The 15,278-nt window shown below is 42.3% G+C and overlaps 2 protein-coding genes across 4 annotated transcripts; one reads left to right on the top strand and one right to left on the bottom strand.

Moving 5' to 3' along the window:
* Nucleotides 1-487: 487 nt before the first annotated feature.
* LOC104930857 (probable E3 ubiquitin-protein ligase DTX3) lies at nt 488-11,586 on the top strand. Of its 3 annotated transcripts, XM_027277416.1 has the most exons (5): nt 488-636; nt 1,392-2,387; nt 4,538-4,755; nt 4,910-4,984; nt 11,570-11,586. In XM_027277416.1, exons 1-4 carry the CDS (start codon nt 523-525, stop codon nt 4,977-4,979), a joined length of 1,398 nt encoding a protein of 465 aa, XP_027133217.1. In that variant the 5' UTR covers nt 488-522; the 3' UTR covers nt 4,980-4,984; nt 11,570-11,586. The 3 variants fall into 3 exon arrangements, with proteins under 3 accessions (XP_027133217.1, XP_010744045.2, XP_027133218.1); XM_010745743.3 differs by lacking the exon at nt 11,570-11,586 and having other exon boundaries at nt 493-636; nt 4,910-10,123; XM_027277417.1 differs by lacking the exons at nt 1,392-2,387; nt 11,570-11,586 and having other exon boundaries at nt 494-636; nt 4,910-10,123.
* golph3a (golgi phosphoprotein 3a) lies at nt 9,651-14,866 on the bottom strand. The gene is made up of 4 exons (XM_010745745.3): nt 14,366-14,866; nt 11,958-12,089; nt 11,655-11,769; nt 9,651-10,696 (listed from the first exon to the last, which is right to left on the bottom strand). The coding sequence occupies exons 1-4, from the start codon at nt 14,573-14,575 to the stop codon at nt 10,272-10,274; spliced, it is 882 nt and encodes a 293-aa protein (XP_010744047.2). The 5' UTR covers nt 14,576-14,866; the 3' UTR covers nt 9,651-10,271.
* Nucleotides 14,867-15,278: the final 412 nt, after the last annotated feature.

Here is a 15,278-nt window from a genome sequence, read left to right as displayed (position 1 = left end):
AGGAAATCAAACTTTTTGGGCTTCATACTGAGCAAATTTCATAAAAATGGACAGAGCACTGCCTCCAACACTGCATGCATTTTTTCTTTAAACATCCATGCCATGCTCAAAGACCCATAACATCCATCCATCCATCCATCCATTTTCTAACACTTATCCTCACCATGGTTGCACAGGGTTGGAGCCTATCCCAGCTGACTTAGGGTGAGCCTGGACAACTCACCACTTCATCACAGGGCACATAAACTGGACCCGTGACATAACCAATTACATAACTTCTTATTTTCAGGTGATTATACATATTCCATTAACAGAGGCCCCTAAATTTAAATTTACAAATATCTATCGTCTCCTTTCACTTTGTAGTACCATACAAGTGCCAGTAGTGGCAGTAGCCGCAGTATCCTCACCGTGTTACCGAACCTGTTAATGTAAGTAAACCGAACCGCCACCCTGACCGTCAGTGCTGTGTGGTGTCTGTCATCCGGCGGGTCGCCGGCAGGGGTCGCTGAAAGACACGTGATGAACAGTGACGTGAAGCTGAAAGTGAAAGCAGACAGCGGACAGCGGACAGGTCAGGTCTGTGTTCAGACAACAGACGGTTACTGCAGGCTCCAACAGCTCTGCAGGATGTCGGTAAGTTCATGGATGTACATTTAAAACATGTTAACCAGCCCACGGTGAGACATGAGAGCGGAAAAGGTTTTGAAAGTCTCTGTGTTCCGTTTGAACTTTGTGAAAGTTCACAGCGGCTACTGGTGACGTTTTTACTAAAAGTCCTGACCACTGTTACAACATGTCCTTTGTTTGTTTGAGCTGTGAAAACAGACCACTGTGTACAACATGTTTGACTTTAGGCGAGGAACAGAGCGCGAAAAACAAGTAAACAATAAAAGGGCACTTCCGGTTTGGATGTTAACACTTCAAAATAAAAGCCTTCCACTTCCTACCTCAGAATAACCTTCTATTACCAAGCTCTTCACAGTACATATCTCATTCACCCATTCACACACATTCATACACTGATGGCATTGGCTGCCATGCAAGGTGCCAACTGCTCATCAGTCTGAGGAGCTAACCATTCATACACATTCACACTGGCAATTTGGGTTTAGTATCTTGCTCAAGGACACATCGACATGCAGACTGGAGGGGATCGAACCGTCAATCATCTGATTAGTGGACGACCCACTCTACCTCCTAGCCACAGCTGCCCCTCATTAAGCTTTCCCCCTTTCAACAGAGCATCAGCTCTTACAGTATAATAGTTTCAGCACTATATAATGAACTGGTATCACATTGCAGCCTTTCAGCCAATTGAAATATGACTACCATGTTGCATTTAGATGTATTGTAGTTATGTAGCTAATAGCTAACTTGTCTTGTTGCAGTTTATCTCAGACATCACTGCCATCATTGATGAAGCTGCTTACCCTGGAAGATTACTGAACTTTCTGCAATCATATGATTATGAGAAAAGAGGTTCCTGCTACAAAGTGAGAGGAACTTTTGAGCAACTAGAACAACTTTCAATCGACCTGTCAGCAAGTCACCTGAATCATCAGTCCAGCCCTGCAACACATAGACGAATCCGTCAGCAAGATGAACAGGCTTCCACTCATGTCAAACCTGTGGATGTGTCTGCTGTTTTTATGGCCTACATTGAGAGAAAATGTGAAAAAGAACTTGACCAAATTAGAGGGAACACATTTGTCCTTGAAACAAAGCCTGACCTCAGAACAGTACAGAATGAACCAAGTACAGTACAGGTGATTTTCAGACCACGCCATGAATCCTTACCTGTTCACACTGACTTTGTCAGACAACGATTCATCACATTCTACCAGAGAACCGCCTCCGACCTGCAGGTCACATCTGTCCCTGTAAGTGCATATGACAGAGACCTGAAGAATAGATTTCCACATCTGCTTTTTAAATCAAGCCACAACAAAAATGAAGTCACAGTCACCGGGCCTTTTGCACACATTGCTAAATTCAAAGAGTTCCTTTTACAAAGTACGCACAGCTCAAGCAGGAGCTCTGTGAACAAACATCCAGCAGACTCTCCAAGCAGCAGAACCTTGGGTGCTTCACCTGCACACACCAACAATCCTGAAGAGGAATCTTGTCCAATCTGTATGGAAACAATAGTAAACACAGAGAAAGAGACTCTACTGTGCAAGCATTCATTCTGCAGAAACTGTCTGAAACAGGCCTTTGGCTACAAGCCTGTATGCCCAACATGTGGGAAGTTATACGGCGTTTTGACAGGGACACAACCTGATGGAGGCAAAATGACTGTCACCAAAAGCTCTTCGTCTTTGCCTGGATATGAGAAATATGGAACACTAACCATCCATTATTACATTCCAAATGGCATTCAAAAGGTAAGACTGCAGATATAACATTGATTAATTTAAATTACTCTTAATTTGCTAGCTTTTCCTGGAGTTTCCAGTTGCATCTCGCAGTCTACATCATCAGTGAATGGTTTTGCCTCAGTTGCCATCACTGAAGAACAGAACTTTGGAAACATGATAACAGAGTAACATCAGTCCCAGGTCCCAGCTAGCACACCCTAAAGACAGAGAACCCTGAGGGGAAGACTGGAGTATGTCATTACATAGACTGGAATCGAAGGTTATCAAAGAGATCATGGAAGACAATCACACCAACACCAGAGAGCATCTTTGAACAGAGACCACCTGTTCAAAGATACTATCTTCCCCCAGGTGCAACCTTCTATCATAAGTGTGAAGAACTGTGTCATCACAAAGGAGTCAACCCTATCCATTATGAAGACTGTGACATTCAGTTGATAGCTTCAGGAAAAAGTCAAATTAGGTGTACGCTGAGTTACGATTTTTTTGTCCAATATTGAACAATGTTAGCTTTGGACTCCAGCATGTTAGTAGTTTGACATGTAGTTACTTTAGTCTCTACATATGCACCAAAGCCTCAAACAGAATATTTGTTATCCTACCTGTATTGTGTTGTGACATAGTATCTAGTTTGATTGTGTCTAGATGGTAAGTCTAGAGTTTTGAAACTCGATGTTCATGCACGTGAAACTAAAACACAATATTGACTTCCAATGCAAACCACAATCTATTCTGAACCCTAACCAAGTAGTGTTGGTGCCTAAACCAAGACCTAACCAAAGTGCAACATACACTGAAAATAACTGATGGATATTACAAACTTTTGTGGATGAATGTCCTGTGTGCGATCCATTCATCCACCATGACCTGACTTTTTGATGTGCTGACTTCCTAAAGTCTTCTGTCACTCTTACCAGTTTTTGAAACAATTTGCTGCTCCTTCCAACAACAGATTTAGTCTTGGCTTTCTTATATGACTGCAGTCGCACTTCAAACTAGGCGAGACAAAAATATTTTGAAGTGGACAAATGAAGAGTTTCGCAAATCTGTGGACAGGTTGTTGAAAGCAAATGTTACTTCTCAAATTGTATTGCCAAGTGTCACCATATTGATTAAATTTTTTCTATTGAACTTAAATTTAACCAGGTATGTTGCACTCGGGTAGGTTTGAAACCTCTTTTGAAAAGGAAACTAAGATGGCAATGTAAAGATTGCAGACATAATCAGTCAAGAGGTAAAACAAAATGAGGAAGGCTAGAGAATGAGTGAAGAGCAGAGACAATCAACAAAGGAGTCATTTAATACAGAGTTCTATGATTTGCAGCAAATTTGTAGCTGTTAGCTATTACATTAATTTTATTTTGATAATCAAATCTTTTTTTGTCATTTTTGTAGAAATCCAGCCTGTCAAATGTGAATATATTCAGCTTTCTTAAGTCCTTATTGACAGTAAACTGAATATATTTGGACTGTGGACAAGACAAGTGTGAGGCCGTCTTCTTGGGCTTTTGGGACATAAGTAATCAGTTCATTGAGAAAACGATTGACCAAGTGGTAATAAAAAAAATATTATTACTTGTCGGCCTGTTTACAGTTAGGTTAGGACCTTTGACCAGTCACAGCAGAATAATGTGTATGGAGGAAGTGAGGGGTAGAAAGTAAAGACAGAATATTGAGCAGTGTGCGATGTCTCTTTAACATCATGAGAAAATCATGTTATCATCAGTGTTATGATCTATGTTGCTATGTAAGTATTTTGTTGAACCCATTCCAATTCTGCACACATGCAGAACAACTAGCCTAAACATGAAATTAATTATTGATTACAGATACTCTAAGTGGTATTCAGAAGGACAGAAGGAAAAACCAACCAGTTCGCTTCATTTAACGCCTTTAATACATCCAGTGCCAGCTGATGGCAGTTTGTCAAGGAGGAATGTGGGTACGTAAATAGGCTACGACCACACATATGCAAATTGACCTCATTTATTCATGTAGAGTCCAACTTTTGTGAACTTTGATCAGCAAAGTCAGTATCAGCCAGAAGCAAAGACTGGGCAGTGCGTTTTCACCTCTGCAGGTGATGGTCACTCCCCTCCATACACATACGTATGACTGTAGACATAAGCAGAGAATCCTCCACTGTTTGTCTGCAGGAGGAGCACCCTCAGCCCGGTCAGCAGTATGAAGGTGTATCCCGCACAGCCTACCTTCCCGACTCTCCAGAGGGTAAAGAGATCGTGAAACTGCTGAAGCGAGCCTTTGACCAGAGACTAATTTTCACTGTTGGTCAGTCCACCACCAGTGGCAGGAACAACACGGTCACATGGAATGACATTCATCACAAAACCTCAACACACGGAGGACCAACTCAGTAAGGAATCTACATACCATTAAATGTACCTGTGGCATCTCATCTAATCGTTTACACATTTAAGACTGAAGTCACTGACATTAACCTCTATGTCTGTAACCATGAATGAAACTTTCCACATGAAATCAGTGACATTCCATCCTTGTGTTTGCAGCTACGGATACCCAGATCCTGATTATCTCCGCCGGGTTCGAGATGAACTGGCAGTCAAAGGAATACAATGAGTCGGGTTTGTTGATGCATGAATGAAGAGCTGAGATGACCTATTACACACTATCCCAAAAAAGTTATGTAGCATGACATCACAACATTCCATGTACGAGTAGATAAGTAAAATCAAATCAAATTTTATTTGTATAGCCCAAAGTCACAAAGTACATTTGCCTCTGAGGGCTTTACAATCTGTACAAGGAGTGACACCCACTGTCCTTAGACCCTCGGTTCCAGTGAGGAAAAACTTGCCCACAAAAACCCCATAAGTAGTAGTTTTTAGTAGATTAGTAAGGTATTTTGGCACAGAGTGATTACATGGTAGAAGGTGTAATTAATGTCATTCTAATGTCATTTGATGTTTCATAGTGATACCTACTCATATCAATCGTAGTTTTTTTCATTCTTGCCTGTTGATTTATTTGAAATAACATTGTTTGAAATCACTAAATATGAAAAACTCATATCATGTAACTTTATTTGGATTGGTCTGATGATTATTGTGCAATCAAACCCACTTCCTTGAAGCATGACTGACAACCTGTGACCATTTTTTTGTATCCTTGAAGACTTTTGATAGACATGACTGTCCAACTCTTCTCAGAGCCAAACATGGACATTGTTGTCCTCTGTACTGTAAGCAGTAACCAAGTGTTGTCCGAAAAAGTTAATGCTTGATTGTTGCATCTTTGATGGATTGTCCACTGTGTTTTCCTAGTTGGACTGCATTTGCTTGCATCACTTAAGTGACTGTCATTCCAAGCATGGCTATTACCAGGGAGAACTTTCAGGACATCAAATGACCCTAACTCTAACCTGGCTGTGGCTCAGAAGATAGAGCGGGTTGTCCACTAATCAGACGATAGATGGTTTGAAGTCTCCCCAAATTGCTCCTGAAGGCTGCACCCTCGACATGTGAATATGTATGAATTGTTAATACCCTGCATGGTGTATAAGTATCAGTTACCATTAACCATTTGTCTCAGAGGTTTAAACCTTTATTGTGTCAAACTTTTTGTTTTATTCTCGTGGGTTTTTCAGTGTTAAGGCAGTAGAGGCAGGTTTGGCAGCAATCACAGCCATGAGTCTGTGTAGATCTCTGTCAGTTTCAGACTCCTTTCCCAATTCCTCTGTCAAAACTATGCCAAGCTGACTGGAGGCCAAGTTAGCAGAAGTCCCATGATGTGTGTATTACCTCCAATAGATAGTGGTCAGCATGCACCAAGTTTGGAGAAGCAGAGAGAAGTCCAAGCATGGAAGTAGAGCAAAGTACTGCTGTGGACAGGGTCAGCAGAAAACGTGTTTCATTCAAACCATATATTCTCTCTTCACTCTGATTCAGCCTTCCATGCAGATAGCTTTGGTTTAACTTTTTCAGGGTTTTTTCAAGCTATTGCTCAACAGTCTCTCTGAGAACTGATCTTGTGAATTGTCTGCACGGCTGGATATGAAATCATTTTGTGTAATGCAAGTAATTTCAAATTGTTCTTTTGTACCGGTAATTATTCACACAGACAGCCACGTCTAGGCAGATTTACTGCTGCAGCATTTTTATTTCTCCAACAAATAACTTGGTGACACTTTTGAGTGAACATATGTGGAAATAGTTTGGAATGTTTAGCTTTGATTTGTTAGAATTCTTTCACCTACAGTTAAATTATATGTTGTGTCAGTAACACGAGCGAATATGTACTCACTCATCTTATGTTTTTAGATTTGTTTCCATGAATTCTCCGTAAGCTCAGAGTTTGTGTTCCACAAAAACAGAATTAAAAACCATGAAATGTCTGGAGTATATGGCCCGTGATGGTGAATGTGCGTTTTCTGTCAAGTTATTCTCAGTAGAATCTAATTGATTTGTATTCCCCAATGAAATTAATGTCCAACTGGTAAACAAGTTTCCATTAAAACACTGAAACACTTCACACACACACCCAAACAGCACACAGACCGTAGACTATGACCTCAAAATTGATGTGAGCTAAACCAGAGTCCTCACACGGGACAAAGAAGTGGGGTTCGCAAGCTTCAAATTCAAAACATTAAAATCAGTTGGATGATTAGGCACTTACAAGCTCTTGGTTTATTGTCTAGGGTCAAAGAAAGTACACAGACTAGAGGTCCCTTTATTTAGATAACATATATACTCTCATATTCACTGCAGTTTGAGGTGATTTTCTGATCAATTAACCCGTGGTCACCTCCTCTCCTCTCCCACCTTTGCTACATACTATATCAGAAGGAGGCAATCTGTAACAAAGCAAACGTCATTCACATGATCCATGAGGTTGAAGAGCGAATGTGTTAAAGCAGAGCACAATTAAAACAACTTCAGCACAACTCTAGGCCAGTGGGGAATGGACTGTTGGGTGGCACGGCAGTTCAGCTGTTAGTGCTGTCACATGAAAATCCTCTGTTCTGCGTGGAGTTTGGGTTTTTCTCACACAGTCCAAAGACGTGCAGATCAGGTGGACTTCTCGAATAGTTGTTTGCACGTCAGCCCTGCGACAGACTGGTGAGGCTGGAGGTCGAGTAGTTGTGTTAAAACAGTTAAAACAAACGTGAACATGAAATTAAAGACAAAATGTGGTTCATGGTGAAAAGGCTTTGTCGAGTACAACGTCAGTTATTTTGAAAATCTGCACCTGGACCACGATCAATTTTGGAAAGCTGACAGGACAATTGTGACAAAATGTCCTCTGAATTTGAGCCTGACAAACCGTACAGCTGTCAACAGCTGGAACGTAAGCCCATCTCTTGATTCTTCCGATTAGACTTTGGCGAGTGTCAGGTTTCTTTCGAGGGCGCTCACGAGACACTGTAAAGTAAGGCTGCCTGCACATTAAAGCATCGCTAACAGTTAAACAAATGCACTTGTTTCACGCTTACATGAGCAGATAAACTATTTCAGATCTATGTATCCAGTACAGTGATAGGTCTAAAGACTGAAACCAGGTGGAAACTGCTAACATTGCTCCATTAAACATGAAGAATTCATGTTCCGAAAGTCTGGTTTGCATGTATATTTTGAGCTAGCTGAGCTCAGATCACAGAGAGAGTGTTAGAGTTTAAACTACAGGCCCTGGACCAGGATTTCATGTCCAGGGTGCAGGGGGATGCTGATGGGGACAGTGTCATGCCCGAACTGGAGCTGGGTAAGCCATCAATGTAACTAGGCTCAGCAGCCTCTGTGGACATAATGACAGAGAAGAGACCAAAAAGGATGTTGACAGAAGAAGCTAAGAAGAGAAAAGGAGAGAGTAAGGCAAGAGCCAGACGAGTAAATGTGGGACTGACTTTTAGTGGTTGGTGAGAGCTTGGTGAAATAAAAGGCTGAAAGACAGATGCGAGCTGGGCTCTGATACGGGGGCACTAAATTGTACAAAATACAGTGTTGACTGAAATAGATAATATATCAAATATCATGTAATTTTTTTTTCATGTTTGAGGGAGCTATGGTACAAGTGTCTGTCTGATAGCGTCTTTTAACACATCCTGGACTTTCACATTTATCTTCACACGAGCGTGTTTCACTACATTTGGAGTTGTTTTATCGTGTCTTGATGGAGTCCCGGTGGCTTACACAAACTCAAACACTAAGGAGAAGGTCAGCATGAATGCATTCATCCTGCATTACTTCACCTGTGGCTATACCGAAGTGAAATCTGTCCATTTGAATTCTGCTAACAAAAAGGTAGTTGGCATTGATTGGGTCTACTTTCCTGAGTTTGTCCCCACCACCGATACAAAGAGGTGTTTCACTACCATGTCAGATACCACCGCAAATCCCATGAATCACACATTTTAGAGCCGTTAGTGTCATCGAGGAGATACAAGCAAAAAATGGAAAACAATGACACTGGAGCCAGATTAAGATAGTTTGTTTTCAACTGTTACCATTCAGTTATTACAGACTGGAACCTGGTTTATATTACACATGCACACACTTTGACAGTGCATCTAGAGGACATGAGCCCAGTCCAAAATTAATGTTTCATTTCAAAGAAGAAAAAAAAAAAAAAAAACCTGGCCAGAGGATAAATAATGACCTGTTTCATGTCAAAAGGGCTCACTAATATTTAGTATATTTATTGTTTCTCCCATCATCATACCTTGTACTTCAGCCCTACACATTGGCTGTTAACTTAAGAATTTGTATTTCTTACACAACGCCCTAAACGAGTGTGTCTAATCATGTTCATGTTTTGGCTTTTATTTCAAGAGTTTTTCTAAATCTGCAGCCGGGCTGAGGTCAAAGGGACTGATGAGGAAAGTCATACAAGTCAGCGGTCAATCTCAGGACTGTGTTGCTTCCATGCACGTCTAGGCTTGCTGTCCTGTTGACAAATGAATGATCTTCCACACAGCTTTACACCAGGAGGGATGGAATGTCAGGCGGCACGGTGTGATGTTGACCCACACAAACAGAAAATCCTTTAAGTTTGATTCCGGCCGACAGCTGGGGCCTTTTCTGTGGATTTTCTCCCACAGTGCAAAGACATGCAGGTCAGGTGAACTGGAAACACTAAATGGCCTGCAGGTGGAGATGGTTGTCTGTCTCTATTCATCAGCACTGTGACATACTGGCAATGTGTCCAGGCTGCCCCCCCCCCCTCCCTCCCCCTGGTCTCCAGGCCCCTGTGTCCCTGCACAGGTGCACAAGATAAGCAGGTGTATATTTTATATCATATATATGAAAAATAGATGAATGGGGTGGGTTAAGAGGCATCAACTTTGGAAATTAGTTGACAGCATTCCGCACTGGGCAGTGGATCTTTTTTTTCCAGTCAAAGAATGCTGTAACACTGAATACATCATATCGACACACACTTGATCCTTTCATTCCTATACATCGTTCCCGTCCATGGGCTGTACATGTACATCACAACTGGTTATTGTATTCTCAGGTGGAAGCTGTGCCATAGATACTGTGCCTCTAAGTAACAAAGATAAACCCAGTGGAATAAAAAGAGGATATGAGTCGACATCTTGATTTCAGCCTCAGCCGTGCCATCATTAACAACTTCAAAGTTCCATGAGATTTATTATTTTTAGCAAAAGTGAACAGGTGGAGGGGGCAGGGCCATGAAGGATCAACGAGGACACTTATCTGGAAAGATAATGAGAAGAGAGACGAGAGGGAAAAAAAAAAAAAAAAGGGCAGCCCATTCCAAAAGTCCAGGCAGGGCCAAACTAGTAGTTCAATCAAGTCACCATGTTGGGGTCAGTACTCGGATTCCTACCTCAACATACAATGCCACTTGAATGCCACAACTGCTTTCTGTCTTTTTCTTTTTGCGGCAGCCTCATTTGGTGAAGGCGGCCACCACGGCCCATAGCAGCTCGTTGGCGTTGGTCTTCATGCTCTCCCCCTCGGGCTCCAGTTCCAGCAGCTGCCGCACTCTCTTCATGGCCAGGTCGTACTGGTCGTCCAGCAGCGGGGCAAAGGCATTTTCCAGGACATCGGAGGAATGGGCTAAGAAGATAAGCGCGAGCAACCGCTTGTCCATTCGATGAGGGTCGTTCACCCACTTGTCCAGTACGGCCTCCTGGACCTTCTTGATGAGGCGCTGCTTGATGTTGTTGTTGGTCAGAGGATGTGTGGTCATGTCAAAGAGCAGGAAGTTCTGCTTCTCGGTCGTCAGGACGCCTTTTTCCACCAAGTTTTTCGCCAGCCGCTCGCGGACATTCCGCAGTTGGTAATGAAGCTTCAGGGGGTTCCATGTTTCACCTAAACATGAGCCCATAAAAACAAGAGACAATTAATGTGGTCACAAAAATAAGACATGCACACCTATATCTACAACAAGGTGCTGTAACATGGACAATAGAAAGAACAGAGTCAGTACCAGGAGGGTCGAGCTACAGAGGAAATATGATCACCATGATTTTTTCTATATTGGTCCAGCATTTCCTGTTAAATCCACATTCTAGGTAAAGACGAGGCCCAGCCCTCTCATATCATTTGATCTGATAAACAGTTACTTCATCACATTCAGTACCCTATAGAGCAGGGGTAGTCAATTCTGATTTCAGGAGGTCCCGATAGAGAAAATGTCCTCATGTTCAGGTCGGCAGCATCATCATGTTTAAGTTGCATTTGAATGCAGTCCCCTACATGTAAATACAATGTAAACATGTTTTATTTGTTACATTCTTGCTATTATTTGGTCACAAAGGTTCATTTCATGTTCATTAAAAAACTGATGCTACAGTGACAGACTCTCAGTTTAACACAGGATGCGTCACCCTAACCAAACATCACAGAAATGATAATAGGCCTGATGAGTGCTTGATGTGTGTCAAATTACAGAATATGGCATAAACTGATTGTAATAGTTTTTTTTTCATGAGTGAAAATAAGAATAATTGTGTTTTTGTTACCTTAGAATGGGACTTCATACCTACAGAAGCCGCTGGTCCATCATGTTGAATGGACAAAGTTAACACTGACTTGTGTTTTGCTGCCACTGTAGTTTCTCCTTCACACTCAGAAGGATAAGGTGACACGGGGGGCTGCGATCAGCAACTACACTGCTAAATGCCAATAAATCCTAAACACTCATCCTTTCACACAAAATGTCCTACTTTGGTTTTTCTGCAGGGCAGCATGGATCCATTTCACCTTCCAATCTCTTTCGACATACAGTATACACCACCAGCGTGGTGCTGTGGCCAGATGGACTCACCGCTGAGAAGTTCGATCCAGCTCTGCACAGTCTCCGGTGGCTGGGTGTCTTTGATGTGTTTGAGGGCTTCGTCTAGGAGCACGTCACCTGTTGGAGCATCTGACTTACAAATCACCTGCAAATTTCATTCAGAATGACGGAAGCCGGTTACAAGGTGGAGTCATCAAAGCAGGGTGGTGTTCACGTCAAACAATTAAACTGCTAACAGGCATTGTGTACTTTGCAACATAGCTTCCCCCACCCAACGTTAGTTCAGATTGATAATGAATCTCTGTGGTAACACTGTAGAAGCATCCATCCTACCTTCCTGGCCAGCAGGCCTTTCCTCCTCATGCCACAAGCTTCCAGCTGAAGGCGTCCTCGCAGGGCCAGCTCAATCAGCATGCAGCCTCGCAGCCCTGATGAAATGCAGTCGTTCCAGAAGGAGGTGTAGCCCTATGCCATGGAAACACAGATCAGATCGTTGGTTTGTCAAGAAGTTAGCATGGATTTACAGCAGTCCAGTATTTAACAAACACGTGGGCTCACTGGCCCAGACTGACTATGAGGAGCATTAGGAGAACTGAAGCTGATCAGTCTAGTGAGAAACAAATCAAAAACAACACATGGGGTCCAAAATCAACTTCTTAGTCCATCTGCCAATGATCAGCCAAAATATTTTTCAACTGACTGTACAGCTGCAAAAGATATGATGTCATTAAAAACACAAATGAGCAGGTCCTATCTGTCGAGTACCTGAAGCAACGCTGCAGGTGATTGTCAGCCGCCCTCATCACTGCTGTTAAACCTTTTTACACCGTGAGCTTCATTTTCCTTTAAGGTTTAAATAGCTTGACACCGTGCCGCCAAATACTCAAAGACTCTCTTTGCAGTTGAGTGCAAAGACACAGCTTAGGTGGTACAAGCAGGTCTTTTTGTAGTCAGAGGGATCTCTGAAGCCCACGTGTTAAATTACAATTACAGTGGTGTGCACTCATTTCAAACACTGCTTACAGGTACTTTTCAGTCACAAATGTTCCAACGCTTTTTGGCATCAGAAGTGTGACACGCTGCATTCCAGAGAATGTGTGTGTGTGATCATACACTCAATATAAAATGGAGAAAGACTCATGGCCAGTAATGAATGATTTAAAGAACAGACACTGCCTCGTTCTTGAGGCTAAGAAACTGCTAATAGGTCACGTGACAAAATCATCCAATGAGTTTTATGTTAATGCCGCAAAACAAACTTAAGCTCAGCACAGCGTCACACCAACATTTAGAAATGAATGAAACCATTGTCAGCTTCTACTGATCAAATAGTGTCAGTGTGTAGGTGAAGGGTGGATACTGCAGGAATACTGGTTAGGTCTACTCAGGAGTACTATGTCACTCAAATGTGTCAGGCACAATATAGAAGGACTAATTACAATATTTCCACTATGTGCCCCCAGTTTCCCGCTTTTATAATGGAGATGTTTTTGTTTATTTGTATGAAGTGGATTTAATCTACAGAGGGAGTTGGTGTGACCTGGATGGATAAGCATAAGAAACATGTGTCAACATAAGGTTCACTCTGTATAACTTTTGGATCCTAGCGTCCCCGACGGGTGCAGAAAAGTTACACTTGAGATCATTCACAAATGGTCCTGTGCTGCTGCAATGTAATCAGATTTATTATGGAAGGAGACTGCACATTGACTTGTGAGAATAAAATCAAGTATTCTTTTACATCAGTTAACCGTCTTGAACCTCTTTCTTGTTACAGTGCGTCGGCCTACACAACGAGTCATTAGAAAATTCATCTATGTATCAACCCCAACACTCCTTAACCAACGGCTGCATCATTTCAACGAGCAACCATTGACGTTCACAATATGGAATGACGCTAAACAACAGCAACACGGTGTGACAAAACGCACAGAGTAAGATCATTCAAGTGTTTGGATGATAATAATCGCCCACAAAGATTTCAGAATTGTGACAGCCCAACCCTCAATGATTTCCAGTGGTGCACTCGTCAATGCTCAGTCTTTGTGGTGTAGTTTTGGGTTGCTGTTCTTCTTAAAAAGCCCAGACACCTGTTGACACGTAGCTTAAAGAAAACCACTTGTCACACCTTAGTTAGACACAGATGATCTCCATTCAAATGAGAATGAAATAACTGAGAGCGTCAACGATGGTTTTCATCTGTTTCATATTTAGATTAATTTGTAAATATCACCTGGGTTTTAAACATTTGTTAATGTTGATCATTGTCAACAAACCTTAATTACCTCCACTGAGATGGGATGTGTTAACACACTAAGAAGGGAAACAGAACAGGGAGGGTGTAATACTTTTAAATTGGCACTGTAACTCTCTACAGTTTCATTAGTGGTAATAAGGTCCCGTTACAGCAGATATAGTTGATTAGACTGATAGTAAAAGCTCACTGTAACTCGGAGCTGGTGTGGTGTGTCTTGTTAATGTCGCTAACAAACATAACAACACAGACAGTAACTGACAGGTGGCTGCTGCAGGCTAAACGTAAAGAACAGACATGAAGCAGCTCGGCTGTGATCAGGCCCATCACTGTTGTTAGCTAGAGCTAGCCTTATGATGCTAACGTGAACTGCAGCTGTGGTTAGGGAAATATGGCTAGCTAGCGTTAGCTTGGACAGCATCCCACCGTCCATAACGTTCAAATAACATTCTCACAGCGTTAGAAAGCAGCGTTTATCTTCCGTTACCTCTCGGTCCTTCAGTCCTAACAACAGCACTTCTTCCATCAGGGTCAGACGTGTTTCTTTGGAGTCTCTGGTATCGTCGTCGTCCTGCTCGTCCCCCCGGCGGGGTTCGTGGTCCTCCTGGCCGGCCGGGCGGTCTTTGTCAGCGGCGTTGCGTGAGGCTTCGGTCCGCCTCTGCACGAGGCCCGAACCCCGCAGAGTCAGGGAAGTCATGTCTGCGGGCAAGTTAGCTGAACAACGACGAAAACAACACGCCTCGGACTACAGTGCCCGAGATGTTTGACTCAGCTGCCTGTCCTCAACCATACAGCAGTTACCTCGAGTCTCATACGAGCTGACAAACGTTACTGCGGCCCGTGTCTCCTCGTCTTGTGGAGTAACATTACCGCTCCTCTCCCCTCACTCCGTCCGCGGCACTGTAGCTAGCGTCGATCTAATATGGCGCCGTGTGGTGGCTGTGATACCGGACTTCTCCAGCAGGTAGAGGCCGACGACCTGAGCACCGCAGACGTAGCTTCAAGTCTCAATGCCACATCAGCCAGTGTCATGAGCAAATAACAGCCACAACATCAGCCTGAAGATGTGCATTATGTTACACACATACAGTCACACTTTATATATATATATACTATATATAATATATATATATATATATATATATATATATATATATATATTACTTTTATTTATTAATTGTAAGACAAAGACATGTGCACTGACGGTGCATACCAGAATACAATTTCTTACAAGAATACAATTCCTTCTACAGTGCATACAAAAATACAATTTCTTTTCTCTTTTTTTAAACACTTTAAGAACTCTAATGAACACCCCCCCCAGCCCTCTTACATAATAAAAGTATAGTACAAATAAGTAGGTATAACTACACACATGTGAAATAATATCCTACATTAAA

The sequence above is a fragment of the Larimichthys crocea genome, chromosome III (genome assembly GCF_000972845.2).
Source record: "Larimichthys crocea isolate SSNF chromosome III, L_crocea_2.0, whole genome shotgun sequence".
Classification (NCBI taxonomy): domain Eukaryota; kingdom Metazoa; phylum Chordata; class Actinopteri; family Sciaenidae; genus Larimichthys; species Larimichthys crocea.
The sequence above is the reverse complement of the archived record's forward strand: the minus strand, read 5'-3'. Positions and strand labels throughout refer to the sequence as shown.

What these genes read in the sequence shown, in the direction of transcription:
- LOC104930857 (XM_027277416.1), top strand. Translation starts at nt 523, where the DNA reads ATGAACAGTGACGTGAAGCTGAAAGTGAAAGCAGACAGCGGACAGCGG. An exon ending in TTCCAAATGGCATTCAAAAG is followed by an intron (nt 2,388 to 4,537) that starts GTAAGACTGCAG and finishes GTTTGTCTGCAG; the next exon opens with GAGGAGCACCCTCAGCCCGG. An exon ending in ACACACGGAGGACCAACTCA is followed by an intron (nt 4,756 to 4,909) that starts GTAAGGAATCTA and finishes TTGTGTTTGCAG; the next exon opens with CTACGGATACCCAGATCCTG.
- golph3a (XM_010745745.3), bottom strand. Translation starts at nt 14,575, where the DNA reads ATGACTTCCCTGACTCTGCGGGGTTCGGGCCTCGTGCAGAGGCGGACC. An exon ending in TAGGACTGAAGGACCGAGAG is followed by an intron (nt 12,090 to 14,365) that starts GTAACGGAAGAT and finishes TCCATGGCATAG; the next exon opens with GGCTACACCTCCTTCTGGAA. An exon ending in CTGGATCGAACTTCTCAGCG is followed by an intron (nt 10,697 to 11,654) that starts GTGAGTCCATCT and finishes GCTCATGTTTAG; the next exon opens with GTGAAACATGGAACCCCCTG.